This window comes from Schistocerca gregaria, chromosome 3 (genome assembly GCF_023897955.1).
Source record: "Schistocerca gregaria isolate iqSchGreg1 chromosome 3, iqSchGreg1.2, whole genome shotgun sequence".
Classification (NCBI taxonomy): domain Eukaryota; kingdom Metazoa; phylum Arthropoda; class Insecta; order Orthoptera; family Acrididae; genus Schistocerca; species Schistocerca gregaria.
This window is the reverse complement of record NC_064922.1, coordinates 93,192,978-93,211,263: the sequence shown is the minus strand read 5'-3', so window position 1 is coordinate 93,211,263 and position 18,286 is coordinate 93,192,978. Positions and strand designations below refer to the sequence as shown.

General features: G+C 47.0%; 1 protein-coding gene across 1 annotated transcript in view; it reads left to right on the top strand.

The window, feature by feature from the left end:
* Positions 1–18,286, top strand: part of LOC126356240 (pre-mRNA-splicing factor ATP-dependent RNA helicase PRP16) — a 202,213-nt gene that overhangs the window by 116,184 nt on the left and 67,743 nt on the right. Inside the window, exons 12-13 of the mRNA XM_050007065.1 lie at positions 5,336–5,546; positions 5,678–5,896. Of these exons, the coding sequence (XP_049863022.1) occupies positions 5,336–5,546; positions 5,678–5,896 (430 nt within the window). The remainder of the gene's footprint in view (positions 1–5,335; positions 5,547–5,677; positions 5,897–18,286) is intronic.

Genomic DNA, 18,286 nt, shown 5'->3' with positions numbered 1-18,286 from the left:
CCAGTATTTAGATCATCTGTCTAATATGCAACAAGCATAATTAGTTCTTTTTGCCGATGGCACTAGTATTGTAATCAGTTCAAGGATACATACAGCAACAGAAGAAATGGTATCATTGTTCTTAAAAGTACAGTTGAGTGGGTTTCTGCGAATGGTCTCGCCCTCTGTTTTAAGAAGACACTGCATTTTAGTTCCACACATCTATGGGAACTATACCAATTATAAGTTAAGATGTGGTGAAGAATTAATAAAAGGGGTGGAAACTTCCAAATTTTTAGGTGTCCATATTGATGGGAATTTTAGCTGAAAGCAGCAGATTTTGGAACTCCTAAAGCAACATAGTTCAATCATTTGCTCAAAAACACACTGTAATAATAATACACTCCTGGAAATTGAAATAAGAACACCGTGAATTCATTGTCCCAGGAAGGGGAAACTTTATTGACACATTCCTGGGGTCAGATACATCACATGATCACACTGACAGAACCACAGGCACATAGACACAGGCAACAGAGCATGCACAATGTCGACACTAGTACAGTGTATATCCACCTTTCGCAGCAATGCAGGCTGCTATTCTCCCATGGAGACGATCGTAGAGATGCTGGATGTAGTCCTGTGGAACGGCTTGCCATGCCATTTCCACCTGGCGCCTCAGTTGGACCAGCGTTCGTGCTGGACGTGCAGACCGCGAGAGACTACGCTTCATCCAGTCCCAAACATGCTCAATGGGGGACAGATCCGGAAATCTTGCTGGTCAGGGTAGTTGACTTACACCTTCTAGAGCACGTTGGGTGGCACGGGATACATGCGGACGTGCATTGTCCTGTTGGAACAGCAAGTTCCCTTTCCGGTCTGGGAATGGTAGAACGATGGGTTCGATGATGGTTTGGATATACCGTGCACTATTCAGTGTCCCCTCGACGATCACCAGAGGTGTACGGCCAGTGTGGGAGATCGCTCCCCACACCATGATGCCGGGTGTTGGCCCTGTGTGCCTCGGTAGTATGCAGTCCTGATTGTGGCGCTCACCTGCACGGCGCCAAACACACATACGACCATCATTGGCACCAAGGCATAAGCGACTCTCATTGCTGAAGACGACCCGTCTCCATTCGTCCCTCCATTCACGCCTGTCGCGACACCACTGGAGGCGGGCTGCACGATGTTGGGGCGTGAGCGAAAGACGGCCTAACGGTGTGCGGGACTGTAGCCCAGCTTCATGGAGACGGTTGCGAATGGTCCTCGCCGATACCCCAAGAGCAACAGTGTCCCTAATTTGCTGGGAAGTGGCGGTGCCGTCCCCTACGGCACTGCGTAGGATCCTACGGTCTTGGCGTGCATCCGTGCGTCGCTGCGGTCCGGTCCCAGGTCGACGGGCACGTGCACCTTCCGCTGACCACTGGCGACAACATCGATGTACTGTGGAGACCTCACGCCCCACGTGTTGAGCAATTCGGCGGTACGTCCACCCGGCCTCCCGCACGCCCACTATACACCCTCGCTCAAAGTCCGTCAACTGCACATATGGTTCACGTCCACGCTGTCGCGGCATGCTACCAGTGTTAAAGACTGCGATGGAGCTCCGTATGCCACGGCAAAGTGGCTGACACTGACGGCGGCGGTGCACAAATGCTGCGCAGCTAGCGCCATTTGACGGTCAACACCGCAGTTCCTGATGTGTCCGCTGTGCCGTGCGTGTAATCATTGCTTGTACAGCCCTCTCGCAGTGTCCGGAGCAAGTATGGTGGGTCTGACACAGCGGTGTCAATGTGTTCTTTTTTTCCATTTCCAGGAGTGTATTTGGTGCTCACCTGTGATCGTCTTGTAGACATCTGGTTAAGAAGTAGAGCATTCCAACTACTACTTCACCGTATACCTGTTCCCTCATGAATTTTGTTGACAGTGATCCACTAGAGTTCAAAAGGAAGAATGATACATAATTACACTCCTGGAAATTGAAATAAGAACACCGTGAATTCATTGTCCCAGGAAGGGGAAACTTTATTGACGCATTCCTGGGGTCAGATACATCACATGATCACACTGACAGAACCACAGGCACATAGACACAGGCAACAGAGCATGCGCAGTGTCGGCACTAGTACAGTGTATATCCACCTTTCGCAGCAATGCACGCTGCTATTCTCCCATGGAGACGATCATAGAGTTACTGGATGTAGTCCTGTGGAACGGCTTGCCATGCCATTTCCACCTGGCGCCTCAGTTGGACCAGCGTTCGTGCTGGACGTGCAGACCGCGTGAGACGATGCTTCATACAGTCCCAAACATGCTCAATGGGGGACAGATCCGGAGATCTTGCTGGCCAGGGTAGTTGACTTACACTTTCTAGAGCACATTGGGTGGCACGGGATACATGCGGACGTGCATTGTCCTGTTGGAACAGCAAGTTCCCTTGCCCGTCTAGGAATGGTACAATGATAGGTTCGATGACGGTTTGGATGTACCGTGCACTATTCAGTGTCCCCTCGACGATCACCAGAGGTGTACGGCCAGTGTAGGAGATCGCTCCCCACACCACGATCCCGGGTGTTGGCCCTGTGTGCCTCGGTCATATGCAGTCCTGATTGTGGCGCTCACCTGCACGGCGCCAAACGCACATACGACCATCATTGGCACCAAGGCATAAGCGACTCTCATTGCTGAAGACGACACGTCTCCATTCGTCCCTCCATTCACGCCTGTCGCGACACCACTGAAGGCGGGCTGCACGATGTTGGGGCGTGAGCGGAAGACGGCCGAACGGTGTGTGGGACTGTAGCCCAGCTTCATGGAGACGGTTGCGAATGGTCCTCGCCGATACCCCAGGAGCAACAGTGTCCCTAATTTGCTGGGAAGTGGCGGTGCCGTCCCCTACGGCACTGCGTAGTATCCTACGGTCTTGGCGTGCATCCGTGCGTCGCTGCGGTCCGGTCCCAGGTCGACTGGCACGTGCACCTTCCGCCGACCACTGGCAACAACATCGATGTACTGTGGAGACCTCACGCCCCACGTGTTGAGCAATTCGGCGGTACGTCCACCTGGCCTCCCGCATGCCCACTATACGCCTTCGCTCAAAGTCTGTCAACTGCACATATGGTTCACGTCCACGCTGTCGCGGCATGCTACCAGTGTTAAAGACTGCGATGGAGCTCCGTATGCCACGGCAAACTGGCTGACACTGACGGCGGCGGTGCACAAATGCTGCGCAGCTAGCGCCATTCGACGGCCAACACCGCGGTTCCTGGTGTGTCCACTGTGCCGCGCATGTGATCATTGCTTGTACAGCCCTCTCGCAGTGTCCGGAGCAAGTATGGTGGGGTCTGACACACCGGTGTCAATGTGTTCTTTTTTCCATTTCCAGGAGTGTATAATACCAGAAGGAAATGTGACATTCGTTTCTCCTCATTAAAGTTGTCTTTAGCACAAAAGGCAGTGCACAAAGTTACTACTTAAATTTTTGATTGTGTACCCAGTGATATAAAATGTCTGACAGACAGCAAAATAAAATTTGAACACAAACTGGAGAAGTTTCTCCTTGTCAACTCCTTCTATTCCATTGTAATGTTTATTCTATTGTAATGTGTAAAAGGTGGTGTTCTGGAACTACTAACTCATATCTGTATATTTAAAAAATAAAAAAAACCTCATAAATATCCAACATGTAGCCATATTTACAAAATTTACAAATTAATTTGCAGTTTCAATGTGGAATGACTCGTTCCACATCATTACAATTTATCATGAAGAATGATCCGTGGAACATGAAACTCACTCAGACTCTCTCACTCTCACCCAGGAATGTACCCAGATGTGAGAACATAGTATCTTTCACCTCCTTGTGTAACCTCCATAACGTGACAGACTTTTTTTTTCCACCATTCCTGTGCTGCGAGAAAAGAAGCAATAGTTTTTTAACATTCATAATTAAAACTTTTAGTTCTCAAAACAGGTTGCTGTGGTGGAAGCACTAAGAAAGGGCCATGTTGTAATAGAACTAAGAGACAATTTTTCTGTGTCAAGAAATGTTTGTGATGGATTTTATTCATATCTTCATTCACATGTTATTGCACTATGATTGCCAAAAATTTTTTGGACAGTATTTGCAAGCAGTTCTTTTCTTTGCACAGACTATTTCATTATAAAATCTCAAGGTAGCACCCATTGTCATAACTAAATCCTCCATCATTTCAATTTTCTCTTTATATGTCCACAGGGTATAGGCCATTTCCACTCTAGAAATACAGCGATTGCAGGGATAAGTAACACATGCCACTCTAGTCGTCACTGTTACTTTACAGTGTAATAGAAGCATGATAGCCTTGCTAATGTGTTGCACTTCACCCGTCATGCTAAAAACATTTCCAGCAAATAGAATGCTTGAGGCTGGGTGATGCGAGGCAGTGTCACCTTGTACAGGGCTGCACTAAGCCAAAAGAGAAGAGGGGGCATACATGATTGTAGATTGAGCCAGTTTGACACACTAGGTTTGTATGAGAGGTTCAATCTCCATTTTTTGCTTTGACCATGAGAATTGTATTTTGAGCAGTTCTCAGTTTCAAAAGACATTCTTAGCTATTTTGGACTAAATGAGATGACACTGCTGTTGGAACAATTGACAATATTTATGAGGACAGTGGTTCACATCACCGTCTGGTTATCCAGGTTTAACTTTTCTGTGTTTTCACTTAGGGCAAATATCAGGATGATTCTTTTGAAAAGGAGACAGCCAGTTTCCTTCCTCCAACTCACGACAATGTTCAATCTTAGTATTCCTTCCTCAGTTAAGTTGGTGTCTTTTACAAATCTTTTAGTGATGAGTCTTGCATAAGTTTTCCTAAAACAGTATCGTTTGCATTCTGTAAATCTTATTGTAGGTTAGGTTTTGTCCCTGCATATTCATAGCTTTCGATAAGAGAGAGAGACCACAAAATTCACAGTTTGACGTGAGACTGGCACAAATTACCAGGAGGTAGTGGAGTATTTGCAAGCACCCCTGTGTAACACTGGATTCGAATTCAGTGCAATGACAGTCAAACCTGTGTCTGGCCATCCACATTTAGGTTTTCCATGATTTCTCTAAATAATTCCTGGCAAATATCGGGATGGTCCCTTTCAAAGGGCATGGCCGATTTCCTTCCTCACCCTTGACACCATCCGAGCTTGTGCTCTGTCTCTAATGGGCTTGATGTTGAGGGGCTGTTAAACTCAAATCGTCCTTCCTTCCTTCCTTCCTTCCTTCCTTCCTTCCTTCCTTCATGTCTTTCTTCCTGTATCATGCAATGACCAGCACAAATTATACATGGTGGTCAACTTTACTTGTCTGTTTCAGGTTGTTGCTAGGAGACATGATCTAAAATTGATAGTTACCTCAGCTACTATGGATGCTACAAAATTTTCTACATTTTTTGGTAATGTCCCAACATTCACTATCCCAGGAAGAACATTTCCCGTGGAAATTTTCTTCAGCAAAAACCCAGTGGAAGATTATGTTGATGCTGCTGTGAAGCAAGCTCTACAGATTCATCTGCAGCCAAATGAAGGTATCAGTATCAAACAAAAATTATTGGAGGTATTAATTCTTCATCTGACATATTGCTACCTCGTAAAAGTAGATTGTTTGAACATCATTAAATGGCCATTCTAAATATTTAACATTCTCACTTTTTAACAGGAGATATCCTCATTTTTATGCCTGGGCAGGAGGATATTGAGGTAACGTGTGAAGTTCTTGCTGAGAGACTTGGGGAAATAGATAATGCTCCTCAGCTTTCTGTTCTTCCAATTTATTCGCAACTGCCATCAGATCTGCAAGCCAAGATCTTCCAGAGATCACCAGAGGGACTCAGGAAGTGTGTTGTTGCAACCAATATTGCAGAAACTTCATTGACAGGTAAAGAAACATGAAAAGCTCTTGTTAGTTCACTCTCCTGTTCTCGTTAGTTCACTCTTGTTAGTTCACTTTCTTGCCCTTCGTTATCCATTTTGCTCTCACGTTTTAAGGTTTTCCTAATGCTGTTTGCTAACTTAATGTGAAATATTTTCAGAACTCCCCATCTGAGCATGGCTTGATTAAACTGTTGTTTTAATCATAAAATATATAAACAGAATTCTTAACTTAAACTAGAACCTGCAGTGACACTAAGTAATAGAAAGTTTTCCCTATTCAGTGAAACATTCGTGGGTTTAGAGTCATAACAATGTATCTGCAAAATGTGTATTTTGAGATAAAGGCACAAGGAATTTTTCAACCATGGAAATGCATTCATTGTTACTACTAACTTCATGGCACTGATAATCATGATACATCATGGTTGTTAGTGTGTGTTTATGCTTATTCAAAACTTTTGTCAACTTCAGCATTAAGTACTAAATAGGCATAGTTATGGATACGTCAGACATCTTGGTGCTGTGGCCAGTACATCTGATGTTGTAGAAGTAACAGTAACATGGAATACTTAACTCCTTTAAAAATTCTTAACAGTTTGTTGTAGAGATTTATACATGTTTTATAGTGCTTCAAAAATTACATAGCTCATAATTATATTGCCATTTGACTTAAAACAACACAGAGTAACCAACATGAGACAATATATGAGAAACAAAAGATAATTATTGTATGTAATTGTAGAGATATCAGTGAAACACTACAAAATGTATTGAGAGTTCACTATCGTCCTTTGTTGCTGGCTGATAATTAGTATGCTTTAAGGAATCATCAGATTACGGATCCACATCTGAAACACCAGCAGTGTTGAACAATTTTTTGGCCTCTTCACGTGTTCATAGAACTGCTTTCTATAATACGTGTATCATTTTCTACAATAAAATTGCAATATTACATGCAATCATATGGTTTTAACTTGTAATTGTGTACATCCTGCATAAATATCTAAGTTTAGTTAATATGATAATGGTGTATTTACTGTGAGTAATGAAAAATAACTTACCACAGCCTGCAAAAGTGTTGCTTCCGGATGAGGAATGTGCATTGAGGAAGGTAAATGAACTTTAATTTCCTTCCGTAGTACACTTTTGATTCAAGAGGTTATGGATTTTTCCCCCTCTGAAAAACATGTATGATGCACAACAGCAAAGGCTGAATGATAAAAGTAACAATTGTTTGATGCATTCCATATAGCACAACTATGGACAAGTACTGCCGTTAACAATATTGCAAGTGTTATGTTGACTCTCTCTCTCTCTCTCTCTCTCTCTCTCTCTCTCTCTCTCTCTGTGTGTGTGTGTGTGTGTGTGTGTGTGTGTGTGTGTGTGTGTGTGTCATGCGTGAGTAAGGCTACAGGCTGCTCTGTATTTTGCACAAGTACCTAAAAATACACAGCCTCTGTTTGTGACAAAAGAGAGTATCTGCACTGCACTGCTGTTGCATATGTCATAGTACTGCAAAGAAGCCAAAATGGTGTAAAAGACAATAAGCTACTGTGGCATGGAGTATTAAAGTAAATTTGTGGATACATTACACACTGTCTCTGGAACTGTTGAAGACAGGACCTCCACTGCGTTCAGTAGGTTGGTTTTCCAATCCAGTGGTGAAGGAAATAAGTCAAAATGACCAATTTTGTCGATATAGCGTTATCACTCTAGACCCTCGTCTATGGTATTGCATCCTAGTGAGAGTCACTATTACATGCACAATGTTATCCTTTGTGTGTTGTAATTATTGTAATAAGTCGTAGACAATTTGGAACATCAGTTCATCATGTGGTATCCTTATTCATAACTTTAAACTTAAATTTATCCATGTTTTATGGAATGTCTTGAGATCAGTGACTGTATTACAAAATTTATAATTATTTTTTGTGGTTAAGTCATTTTTTACTGGTGTTTATTAGCGTGGCATGTTTCAGCAGCATAATCAGGTGCTTTACATTTGTGTGTTCACTAATTTTTAATTCAAGGTTTTTCTGAAACATGGTGAAGTCTGTTTGTCGGATGTTGTGGTGAGATTATGTACTGAAATGAGGTGATTTAAATGAACAATTTACATAAAGTACGCACTGAAATAAACTAATCTTTCTGTACATAACTCCTCACTGGTACAACCAGCAAATTGACCTCATAACACTTCAAAAGAATGTACAATATTAAAAATTAACATACACGTAACTGTGAAGTGCCAGATGATGCCATCATGATGCTAAAATGTGTGACACTAATAAATAATTGTACGACTAAAAAAAAGCTGTTTTTTAATTCATATATCTATATCTACATCTACATGGATACTCTGCAAATCACATTTAAGTGCCTGGCAGAGGGTTCATCGAACCACCTTCACAAGTCTCTATTATTCCAATCTCGTATAGCGCGCGGAAAGAATGAACACCTATATCTTTCCGTACGACCTCTGATTTCCCTTATTTTATCGTGAGGATTGTTTCTCCCTATGTAGGTCGGTGTCAACAAAATATTTTTGCATTCAGAGGAGAAAGTTGGTGACCGGAATTTCATGAGAAGATTCCATCGCAACAAAAAACGCCTTTCTTTTAATGATTTCCAGCCCAAATCCTGCATGATTTCTGTGACACTCTCTCCCATATTTCGCGATAATACAAAACTTGCTGCCTTTCTTTGAACTTTTTCAATGTACTCCGTCAGTCCTATCTGGTAAGGATCCCACACCGTGCAGCAGTATTCTAAAAGAGGATGGACAAGCATAGTGTAGGCAGTCTCCTTAGTAGGTCTGTTACATTTTCTAAGTATTCTGTCAATAAAGTGCCTTTGGTTAGCCTTTCCCACAACATTTTCTGTGTGTTCATTCCAATTTAAGTTGTTCGTAATTGTAATACCTAGGTATTTAGTTGAATTTACAGCTTTTAGATTAGACTGATTTATAGCATAACCAAAGTTTAACAAGTTGCTTTTAGCACTCATTTGGATGACTCACACTTCTCGTTATTTAGGGTCAACTGCCACTTTTCGCACTATTCTCTTATTTTTTTCTAAATCGTTTTGCAGTTTCTTTTGATCTTCTGATGACTTTATTAGTCAATGAATGGCAGCGTCATCTGCAAACAACCAAATACAGCTGCTCAGGTTGTCTCCCAAATTGTTTATATAGATAAGGAACAGCAAAGGACCTATAACATTACCTTGAGGAACACTTGATATCGCTTCTGTTTTACTTGATGACTTTCCGTCAATTACTACGAACTGTGACCTCCCTGACAGGATATCGCAAATCTAGCCACATAACTGAGACGATATTCCATAAGCACGCAATTTCACTACAAGCTGCTTGTGCGGTACAGTGCCAAAAGCCTTCCAGAAATTCAGGAATACGGAATCTATCGGTCTTCGATAGTATCTCCATTGCTATATCATGCAGAGAAGCCATTGATTGCTTCTTGCCGTTAACATACTTCACATACAAGCAGAATCTCTTTGGATTTTCTGCCAGGTTTCGAGACAAAGTTTCGTTGTGGAAACTGTTTTAAGCATCTCACATTGAAGTCCACACTAAATTTCGAGCTTCTGTAATGGATTGCAATCTTGGGGATGTTGCGTCTGTTTAAATTTGGCATGTTTGTTTCATTGTTTCTGCAACAGTGTTCTAACCCGTTTTGTGTACCAAGGAGGATCAGCTCCATCGTTTCTTAATTCATTTGGCATAAATCTCTCGATTTATGCCAATACTATTTCTTTGAATTTAAGCCACATCTGGTCTACACTTATATTATTAATTTGGAATGAGTGGAGATTGCCTCTCAGGAAGGCGTCAAGTGAATTTTTATCTGCTTTTCAAGAATAAGTATATTTTTCAATTATTTTTCGAAGATTTGAGGATTACAATATTCAATCTCAGTACGACAACCCTGTGTTCACTAATCCCAATATTGGTTTGATGCTTGTTATTAACTAAGAATTATTTGTTGCTAACAGGTCAAGTGTGTTTTCACAACCATTTACTATTCGCATGGGTTCATGAACTAACTGCTCGAAATAATTTTCAGAGAATGCTTTTAGTTCAATTTCGGATGATATTTTATGCGTACCTCCAGAATTAAACCTGTATTTTTGCCAACATATCGAGGGTAAATTAAAGTCACCACCAACTATTATCGTATGAGCTGGGTACGAGTTTGAAACCAAACTCAAGTTTTCTTTGAACCTTTCAGCAACTGTATCATCTGAACTCGGAGGTCAGTAAAAGGATCCAAATATTATTTTATTCTGGTTGCCAACAATGACGTCTGCCCATACTAACTCACAGGAAGTATCTACTTCAATTTCGCGACAAGTTAAACTACTTGTGACAGCAACAAACACACCAGCGACAACCGTGTTTAGCCTATCTTTTCGGAACATGGTTAGGTTCTTCGCAAAAATTTCGGCTGAGCTTATATTCGGCATTAGCCAGCTTTCAGTGCCTATAACGATTTGAGCATCAGTGCTTTCTATTAGCACTTTGAGCCCTGGTAATATTATACCAATGGTTCCTGTATCTACGTTCTTCCTGTGCTTAGCCTGCACCCTTTGTGACTGAAGCCCATCTTGTGTTTTCCCGAGACCCTCTAACCTAAAAAAACCGCCCAGTTATATGTTAATTTACCAAATTTATTGATAATCTTGATGCTGCAACAGCAATTTTTTTCTAGCCATTTTAAGATCCATTTCAGCTGCTGCACCTCTGACATGTTTAATCCATATATGGCTCTAAACGATACTGTCATAATCTTGTATAGTAATCTCTCTCTCTCTCTCTCTCTCTCTCTCTCTCTCTCTCTCTCTCTCTCTCTCTCTCTCTCTCCCCTTCCCTCCCCCTCACTGCCTCTTCGGCCCCCTCCCCCTCTTCGGCCCCCTCCCCCTCCTCCCCCTCCTCCCCCTCTCCCTCCCCTCTCCCCCTCTCCCTCCCCCTCTCCCCTCCCTCCCCCTCCTCTCTCTATCCCCCTCCCTCTCCCTCTCTCTCTCTCCTCCCTCTCCCTCCCTCCCTCTCCCCCTCCCCCTCTCGCTCTCCCGCTCCCCCCCCCCCTGTGGGTTCGGGGGTAAGAATAGGCCCACGGTATTCCTGCCTGTCGTAAGAGGCGACTAAAAGGAGTCTCAAACGTTTCGGCCTTATGTGATGGTCCCCTACCGGGTTTGACCTCCATCTTCTAAATTCTTCCGAAGAGCGAGCTGATTGGGGAAGGGCGCCTTACAAGGTGCAATGTGTCCATCGCTCATTACCATCTCTAGCTTGGTTGGTCGTCGTCGCATAGCTGTCCCGCCCACTCACCATCTCTAGGGCGTGGCTTTGTTCTTGGGTGCGGTTTTTTTTGCAGTCTGCTCTGCTGTGTCGCTTTATGCGCCGATGACGATCATGGACTACATTTCACCTGAAATCCAGCACGGTAGCCAGTCCGTTGTGGTGGGGCCGCCATGTACCCTGTCGGTTGTAGCCCCCTGACAACACAGGGATCGCTCTACTGATGCCTGCGCCGTTAACTCCCCGCGTATGCCAAGGAGTAGATGCCTGTCTCCTTGGGGCATCGGGACTCCCGGCAATGGCCATCCCGCCAGGTGGTCGTTGCTGAGGCTGGGTGGCGCCCGTGGGGAGGGCCCTTGGTCGGAGTAGGTGGCATCAGGGCGGATGACCCGCGATGAAGCGTGGTACATCATCTCTTGCTGGCGGCCAGCCGCCAGCAGTCTCTAAGCGTTCTCGGCCTCAATATAACGCTCAGGCATATGATCCACAATCGTTCCCCTCCCTGGCCACACCATGGGAGGAACGAAAGGCTACGGTTGGCAGCGAACCTTATTCACCTCGCTATTTAGTCTGTACACGAGTCGATGGGGAATCGTTTATGGCGACCAAGCCTCAGTTTTTTGTCGAGCACTTGGAGGACAAGTTTGGGGAGGTGGAGGGCTTGTCCAAAATGCGCTCTGGGGCAGTATTGATCAAAACGGCATCCTCTGCACAGTCACGGCGGTTACTCGCTTGTGACAAGTTGGGGGATGTTTCCGTCACGATCACACCCCATAAGAGTCTCAACATGGTCCAGGGCATTATATTCCATAGGGACCTACTCTTGCAGTCAGACGACGAGCTACGCGCCAATTTAGAACGGCGGGGTGTTCACTTCGTCCGGCGCGTCCATCGGGGTCCGAGGGATAATCAGGTAGCCACCGGTGCCTTCATCTTGGCCTTCGAGGGTGACGTCCTACCCGAAAAGGTCAAGGTGATGGTCTACCGATGTGATGTGAAGCCCTATATCCCTCCCCCGATGAGGTGTTTCAAATGCTGGAAGTTCGGCCACATGTCATCTCGGTGTACTTCCAGCATGACATGCAGAGATTGTGGACGCCCTTCACATCCTAATACTGCATGTGCGGCGCCTCCCATCTGTGTGAACTGCGGCGAACACCATTCCCCTTGCTCGCCAGACTGCAAGGTTCTACTGAAAGAACGAAGGATCATGGAATATAAGACCCTGGACCGCATGACCTATACTGAGGCTAAGCGGAAATACGAGAGGCTACATCCTGTGGCTCTGACCAGCTCCTATGCCACCGCTGCCAAAACAGTAGTTTTGTCATCTGCTGCACCGATTCCACTGAACACTCTGAGCCGGAATACTACACCTGCCCCCTTGATGGTGGGGGGCACTTCCCCATCTGTTGCTCCTGCACCACCTACCTCAGGAGCAACGACCCCCCAACCATCGGGGACACAAGTCCCCAACTCTAAGCCGGAGAAGCGTCCGACTTCTTCGGCGACTCTCTCTCGCAAGGGATCCCTCGGGTCCCTCCCTTCCCAGGTTTCCACCTCTGGGAAGGGTGACGTCAGCCAATGGCTGAAAAGCAGGCCAGCGGCTGGTCGCAGGGCTTCCCGCTCCTCCTCCGTCCCGGAGACTGACTCGGTGGAGCCCTCCCAGCCAGTAAAGCCCAAGGAGCAGAGAGAGAAGACGAAGAAGAAGAAGGCCTCTAAGGCCAAGGAACGCGCGGTGGCATCCGCCCCACCGCTCCATACAGGCTCTGCGTCTGAGGATGAGGTGGAGATCATGGCGTCCGCTGAGGACCTGGATCTCGCCATACCCTCAGACGCCAAGGACGCCGATTGTACTGGTCCTCGATCGGTGACAGCAGGTGACCCAGTGACGTGATCTGCCTCCTAGGTCCCTTCACGCCTATTTCGCCCATGGACAATGTGATTCTCCAGTGGAACTGCAGCGGTTTTTTCCACCACCTTGCTGAGCTCCGCCAACTCGTCAGCAGTCACCCTTTCTTCTGCATTGCCCTCCAGGAAACGTGGTTTCCGGCAATGCGGACCCCTGCCCTACGAGGGTATCGGGGTTATTATAAGAACCGGGCAGCTTATGAGAGGGTGTCTGGTGGAGTCTGCGTCTACGTCCTTAACTCTATCTACAGCGAGTGTGTGCCTCTTCATACACCCTTGGAGGCTGTCGCTGTAAGGATGTGGACGCCTCGGCCTATTACTGTCTGCAGTTTGTACCTTCCGCCGGATGGTGATGTCTCTCGTCATGTGTTGGCTGCATTGATAGGACAACTGCCGCCTCCCTTTGTGTTGCTGGGCGACTTTAACGCCCATAACCCCTTGTGGGGTAGCGCCGCGATTACTGGCCGGGGCAGAGATGTCGAGACTCTTCTGTCACAGCTTGACCTCTGCCTTTTAAACACGGGAGAGGCGACCCACTTTAGTGCGGTCCATGGCTCGTTTTCGGCCATTGACCTTTCTATTTGCAGCCCCGGACTTTCACCATCCATCCACTGGAGGGTCCATGACGACTTATGTGGTAGTGACCATTTCCCCATCTTTCTGTCACTGCCACAGCGTCACTCTTCTGAACGCCCCTCCAGATGGGCTCTGAATAAGACTGATTGGGACTTATTTACATCTGTCGCAGTGATCGCACCTCCTTCCACTGATCCGATTGATGCAGTGGTTCAGTCGGTCACCACCAGCATCGTTTCTGTGGCGGCATCTGCGATTCCCTGTCCATCCGGGGCACCTCGGCGGAGGACTGTGCCGTGGTGGTCGCCCGAGATCGCAGAGGCGATTCGAGATCGCCGGCGGGCTCTTCAGCGCCATAAGCGGCACCCGTCGTTGGAGACCCTCATTGCTTTTAAACAGTTCCGCGCCCGAGCCCGACGCCTTATTCGCCAACGGAAGCAGGAGTGCTGGGAACGTTATGTTTCCACCATTGGCGTCCGTACCTCCGCATCGCAGGTTTGGGCCAAGATTCGGCGACTCCAAGGCTATCGGCCACCTGTCTCTGTCCTTGGGCTTTCGCTGAATGGAGCAGTGTGCACCGACTCCGACACGATTGCGGACCGGTTAGCAGAGCATTTTGCTCAGTGTTCCGCGTCAACGAACTACCCGTTGGCCTTCCGCTCCCGGAAAGAGCGGTTGGAAAGTCGGAGGCTTTCCTTTCACACGCGACACGCGGAGTCGTACAATGCTCCTTTCAGCGAATGGGAATTCCAGAGCGCACTTTCTGCTTGCCCTGATACGGCTCCTGGACCAGACCGCATTCACAGCCAGATGCTGAAACACCTCTCAGTGCCTTGCCAGCGACGCCTCCTAGATCTTTTCAATCGCGTCTGGGTCGAGGGTGTTTTCCCGTCTCAATGGCGGGAAAGCATAGTCCTCCCCGTATTGAAACCTGGCAAGAACCCGCTGGAGGTGGACAGCTATCGCCCCATAAGCCTCACCAATGTTCCTTGCAAGTTGCTGGAACGTATGGTGAGCCGGAGGTTGAGTTGGCTCCTCGAGTCTCGGGGCCTTCTGGCTCCGTCTCAGGGTGGGTTCCGTAAAGGCCGCTCTGCCGTCGATAATCTGGTCTCCCTGGAGTCTGCCATCCGTACAGCCTTTGCGCGCCGCCAACATCTGGTTGCCGTCTTCTTCGACATGCGGAAGGCATACGATACGACTTGGCGCCATCACATCCTGGCCACACTTCATGAGTGGGGCCTTAGGGGCCCGCTCCCGATTTTTATTCAGAATTTTCTTTCGTATCGTTCCTTCCGCGTGCAAGTAGCTGCGTCGCATAGTTCCTCCCGGGTCCAGGAGAACGGGGTCCCACAGGGGTCTGTCCTCAGTGTGTCCCTGTTTTTAATTGCCATCAATGGGCTTGTTGAGGCGGTGGGGTCGTCCGTCGCGGCTTCATTATATGCGGACGACTTCTGCCTATATTACAGCTCCAGTGGCATCGCCGCTGCTGAACGGCAGCTGCAAGGTGCCATCCGCAAGGCGCAGTCATGGGCTGTAGCGCACGGCTTCCAGTTTTCGGCCGCGAAGACCTGCGTTATGCATTTCTGCCGGCGTCGCACGGTTCACCCTGAGCCGCGCCTTTACCTTGACGGTGAACCTCTTGCTGTGGTCGCGACGCATCGGTTCTTGGGACTGGTGTTCGATACCCGGTTGACTTGGCTGCCCCATATTAGGCAGCTGAAGCAAACATGCTGGCGGCACTTAAACGCTCTCCGTTGCTTAAGCCACACCAGGTGGGGTGCCGACCGGTCCACCCTCCTCCACCTATATCAAGCGCTGATCCAGTCCCGCCTTGATTATGGGTGTGTGGCGTACGGTTCTGCCTCGCCTTCGGCGTTGCGATTGCTGGATCCCATACACCACTGCGGGATCCGCCTCGCCACGGGAGCGTTCCGGACAAGCCCCGTCGACAGCATACTTGTGGAGGCTGGTGTCCCTCCATTGCAGTTCCGGCGTGACCGCCTTCTGGCCGCCTATGCCGCGCACGTTTATAGCATGCCAGGGCATCCAAACTACCGTCTCCTGTTCCCGCGCTCGATCGTCCATGTTCCAGACAGGCGGCCCCGGTCATGGTGTCCCATTGCGGTTCGCCTCCGGGACCTTCTCCGTGGCCTTGACTTTTTTCCTCTGCCGCCTGTTTTCCGGGCCAATCTCCGTCTGCCCCCGTGGAGTGTGCCCCGACCGTGCCTTCGGCTCGACTTGGCACAGGGTCCGAAGGTCTCAGTGCCTCCGGAGGCCCTCCGCCGCCGCTTTCTTTCCATCCTGGCCGAGTTTCCGAACGCGGCGGTGGCCTACACCGACGGTTCGGTAGTCTCTGGTCACACTGGTTACGCTCTCACTCTACGGGATTATTGTGAGCAACGGTCATTGGCAGCTGGCTCCAGTGTATACACTGCCGAGTTGGTTGCCATCTATCGTGCCCTAGAGTTTCTCCGCTCCCGCTCAGATGAGTCCTTTGTCATCTGTAGTGACTCCCTGAGCGGTTTACGAGCTCTTGACCAGTGTTTCCCTCGTTCCCGTCTGGTGATGGCCATCCAGGAGTCCCTCCATACTCTCGTCCGTTGCGGCCGCTCTGTCACCTTTGTTTGGTCCCCGGGTCACGTCGGCATCCCGGGTAACGAGCGGGTTGACGAACTGGCGAAACAGGCGGTCAGTTCCCCGGCCATGGAGATCGGTCTTTTAGAGAGTGACGTCCGATCCGTATTGCGGCAGAAGGTCCTTGCTGCTTGGCGTGATGAGTGGCGCACCCTGCCCTCTCCCAACAAACTTCGGGCAGTCAAGGAGACAACCAGTGTGTGGCGCTCCTCCGTGCGGGGGTCTCGCAAGGACGCTGTCGTCCTCTGCCGGCTCCGCATAGGACATACCCGGCTCACGCACGCGTATCTCTTGTGCCGTGACGACCCGCCTCTCTGTCGCTGCGGATTGGCCCTGACCGTGGTACACGTCTTACTAGACTGCCCACTTTTAACTGCCCTCAGGCAGACGTTCGCGCTGCCCGATACACTCCCTGCTCTTTTAACCGATGACTCTACTATGGCTGACTTAGTTCTCCGTTTTATTCGAGCAGGGGGTTTTTATCATTCAATATGAGAGTCCCTTTTTATTTTTTTTTTAGTGTCGACTGTGGCTTTTGGCCTGGGGTTTTAGTTTGTGGTGTTTTAATGTGTCCCTTGGTTGTTGGCCTTTCCAGTTTTATTTTCATGGCCGGCCAATGACCGTCACACTCTGTGTGTCTTTTAATCTCTTTTCTCTGGTCTTCGTCTGTGTCTTTCTTGTACTGTGTCGTCCCTTGTCTCCGTTATGTGTTTATTGCTTGTTGGACTTTTCTTCGTGTATTGTTATGGTCGTGGAACAAGGGACCGATGACCTAAGTAGTCTGGTCCCTTTAACCCCCACAAACCAACCAACCAATCTCCCGCTCCCTCCCTCCCTCCTTCCCTCCCTCCGTCCCCATCCCTCTGCCTCTCGTAAATCAGTTTGGAGAATGCCTGTTAAGTTGTAGATTAGCTTCTGGAAACTTGTTCCTAATTGCACTAGCAATTATATCTTGTTAAAGTCCTGTTTCATGCGAGTAACCTACTACCGTTGCAGGACAACAAAAGTGCAAAGTAGCTTATGTATTGATCAAGATGAAAATGAAAGCCAAAGTTTAGTAGCTGTTACCATTGAAATCATCAAGTTTTTTGTGGTTAATTGTTAGAGAAGTTATAGATTTAATTGGTGTCCATGATACTGAAGGGAGGCACATGCAGTTCTCTATTAAAGTGCAATTCACCTGTCCGTGGTGTCCAATAGTCAGTGTGAACTGTATGGCAGGACTGCTGTAGTAGCAGTGTAGCTGCAGCAGCAGATGACTGCACTAGTTAATAAAAGTTTATGCTACAAAGTGTCATTTACTTTTATAGGAGACAAAAACTGGTCAAAATATTCTTGAAATTTTATGGTGTTTTTTGATGTAGCAACCCTGTCTATAAAAACCACTGACTGTGTAAAATGTAACTAGTTTGTGCGGGCCTATCTCCTTTCGGTGTCCGCACATTGCCAGTGCTCGTTGACATAATGCATTTACTTCTGAACTGAGGGAAATGTTGATGCAATTCCACTTGAAGAAACTTATCAGAGTTTTGGCTACATTTAATCATCTGTGATAGTTGATACTGAAAATGCAGCAGACATAAAGTAGCTAGCACTGACATTATGCAATATGATATTCTTGAATCAGTACCAGAATATCCTGATAATTATAATTAGTAATTGTATGATATTTCGTAACAAAATGAAGATATTAAATTAATATTTCAAAAAATTGATTTTTTTACCAAGCCATTTCCTCAAAATTAACTGAGAAAAGCTACAGTATTTTGATTTTTTTATTTATCTTTTGGAATGTAACTGTAAAATTAATTCCAGAAAGTTATATAGCTTTTCTTCATTTACATACTGATAGTTTTACAGCAATGAAATTATGCAACTCATTTTTTCATGTACTGTTATCAGCAGCAGGCTGCAGCAACTTTATAGAAATTGCATGTTTATGCTTCCTCTGTAAAC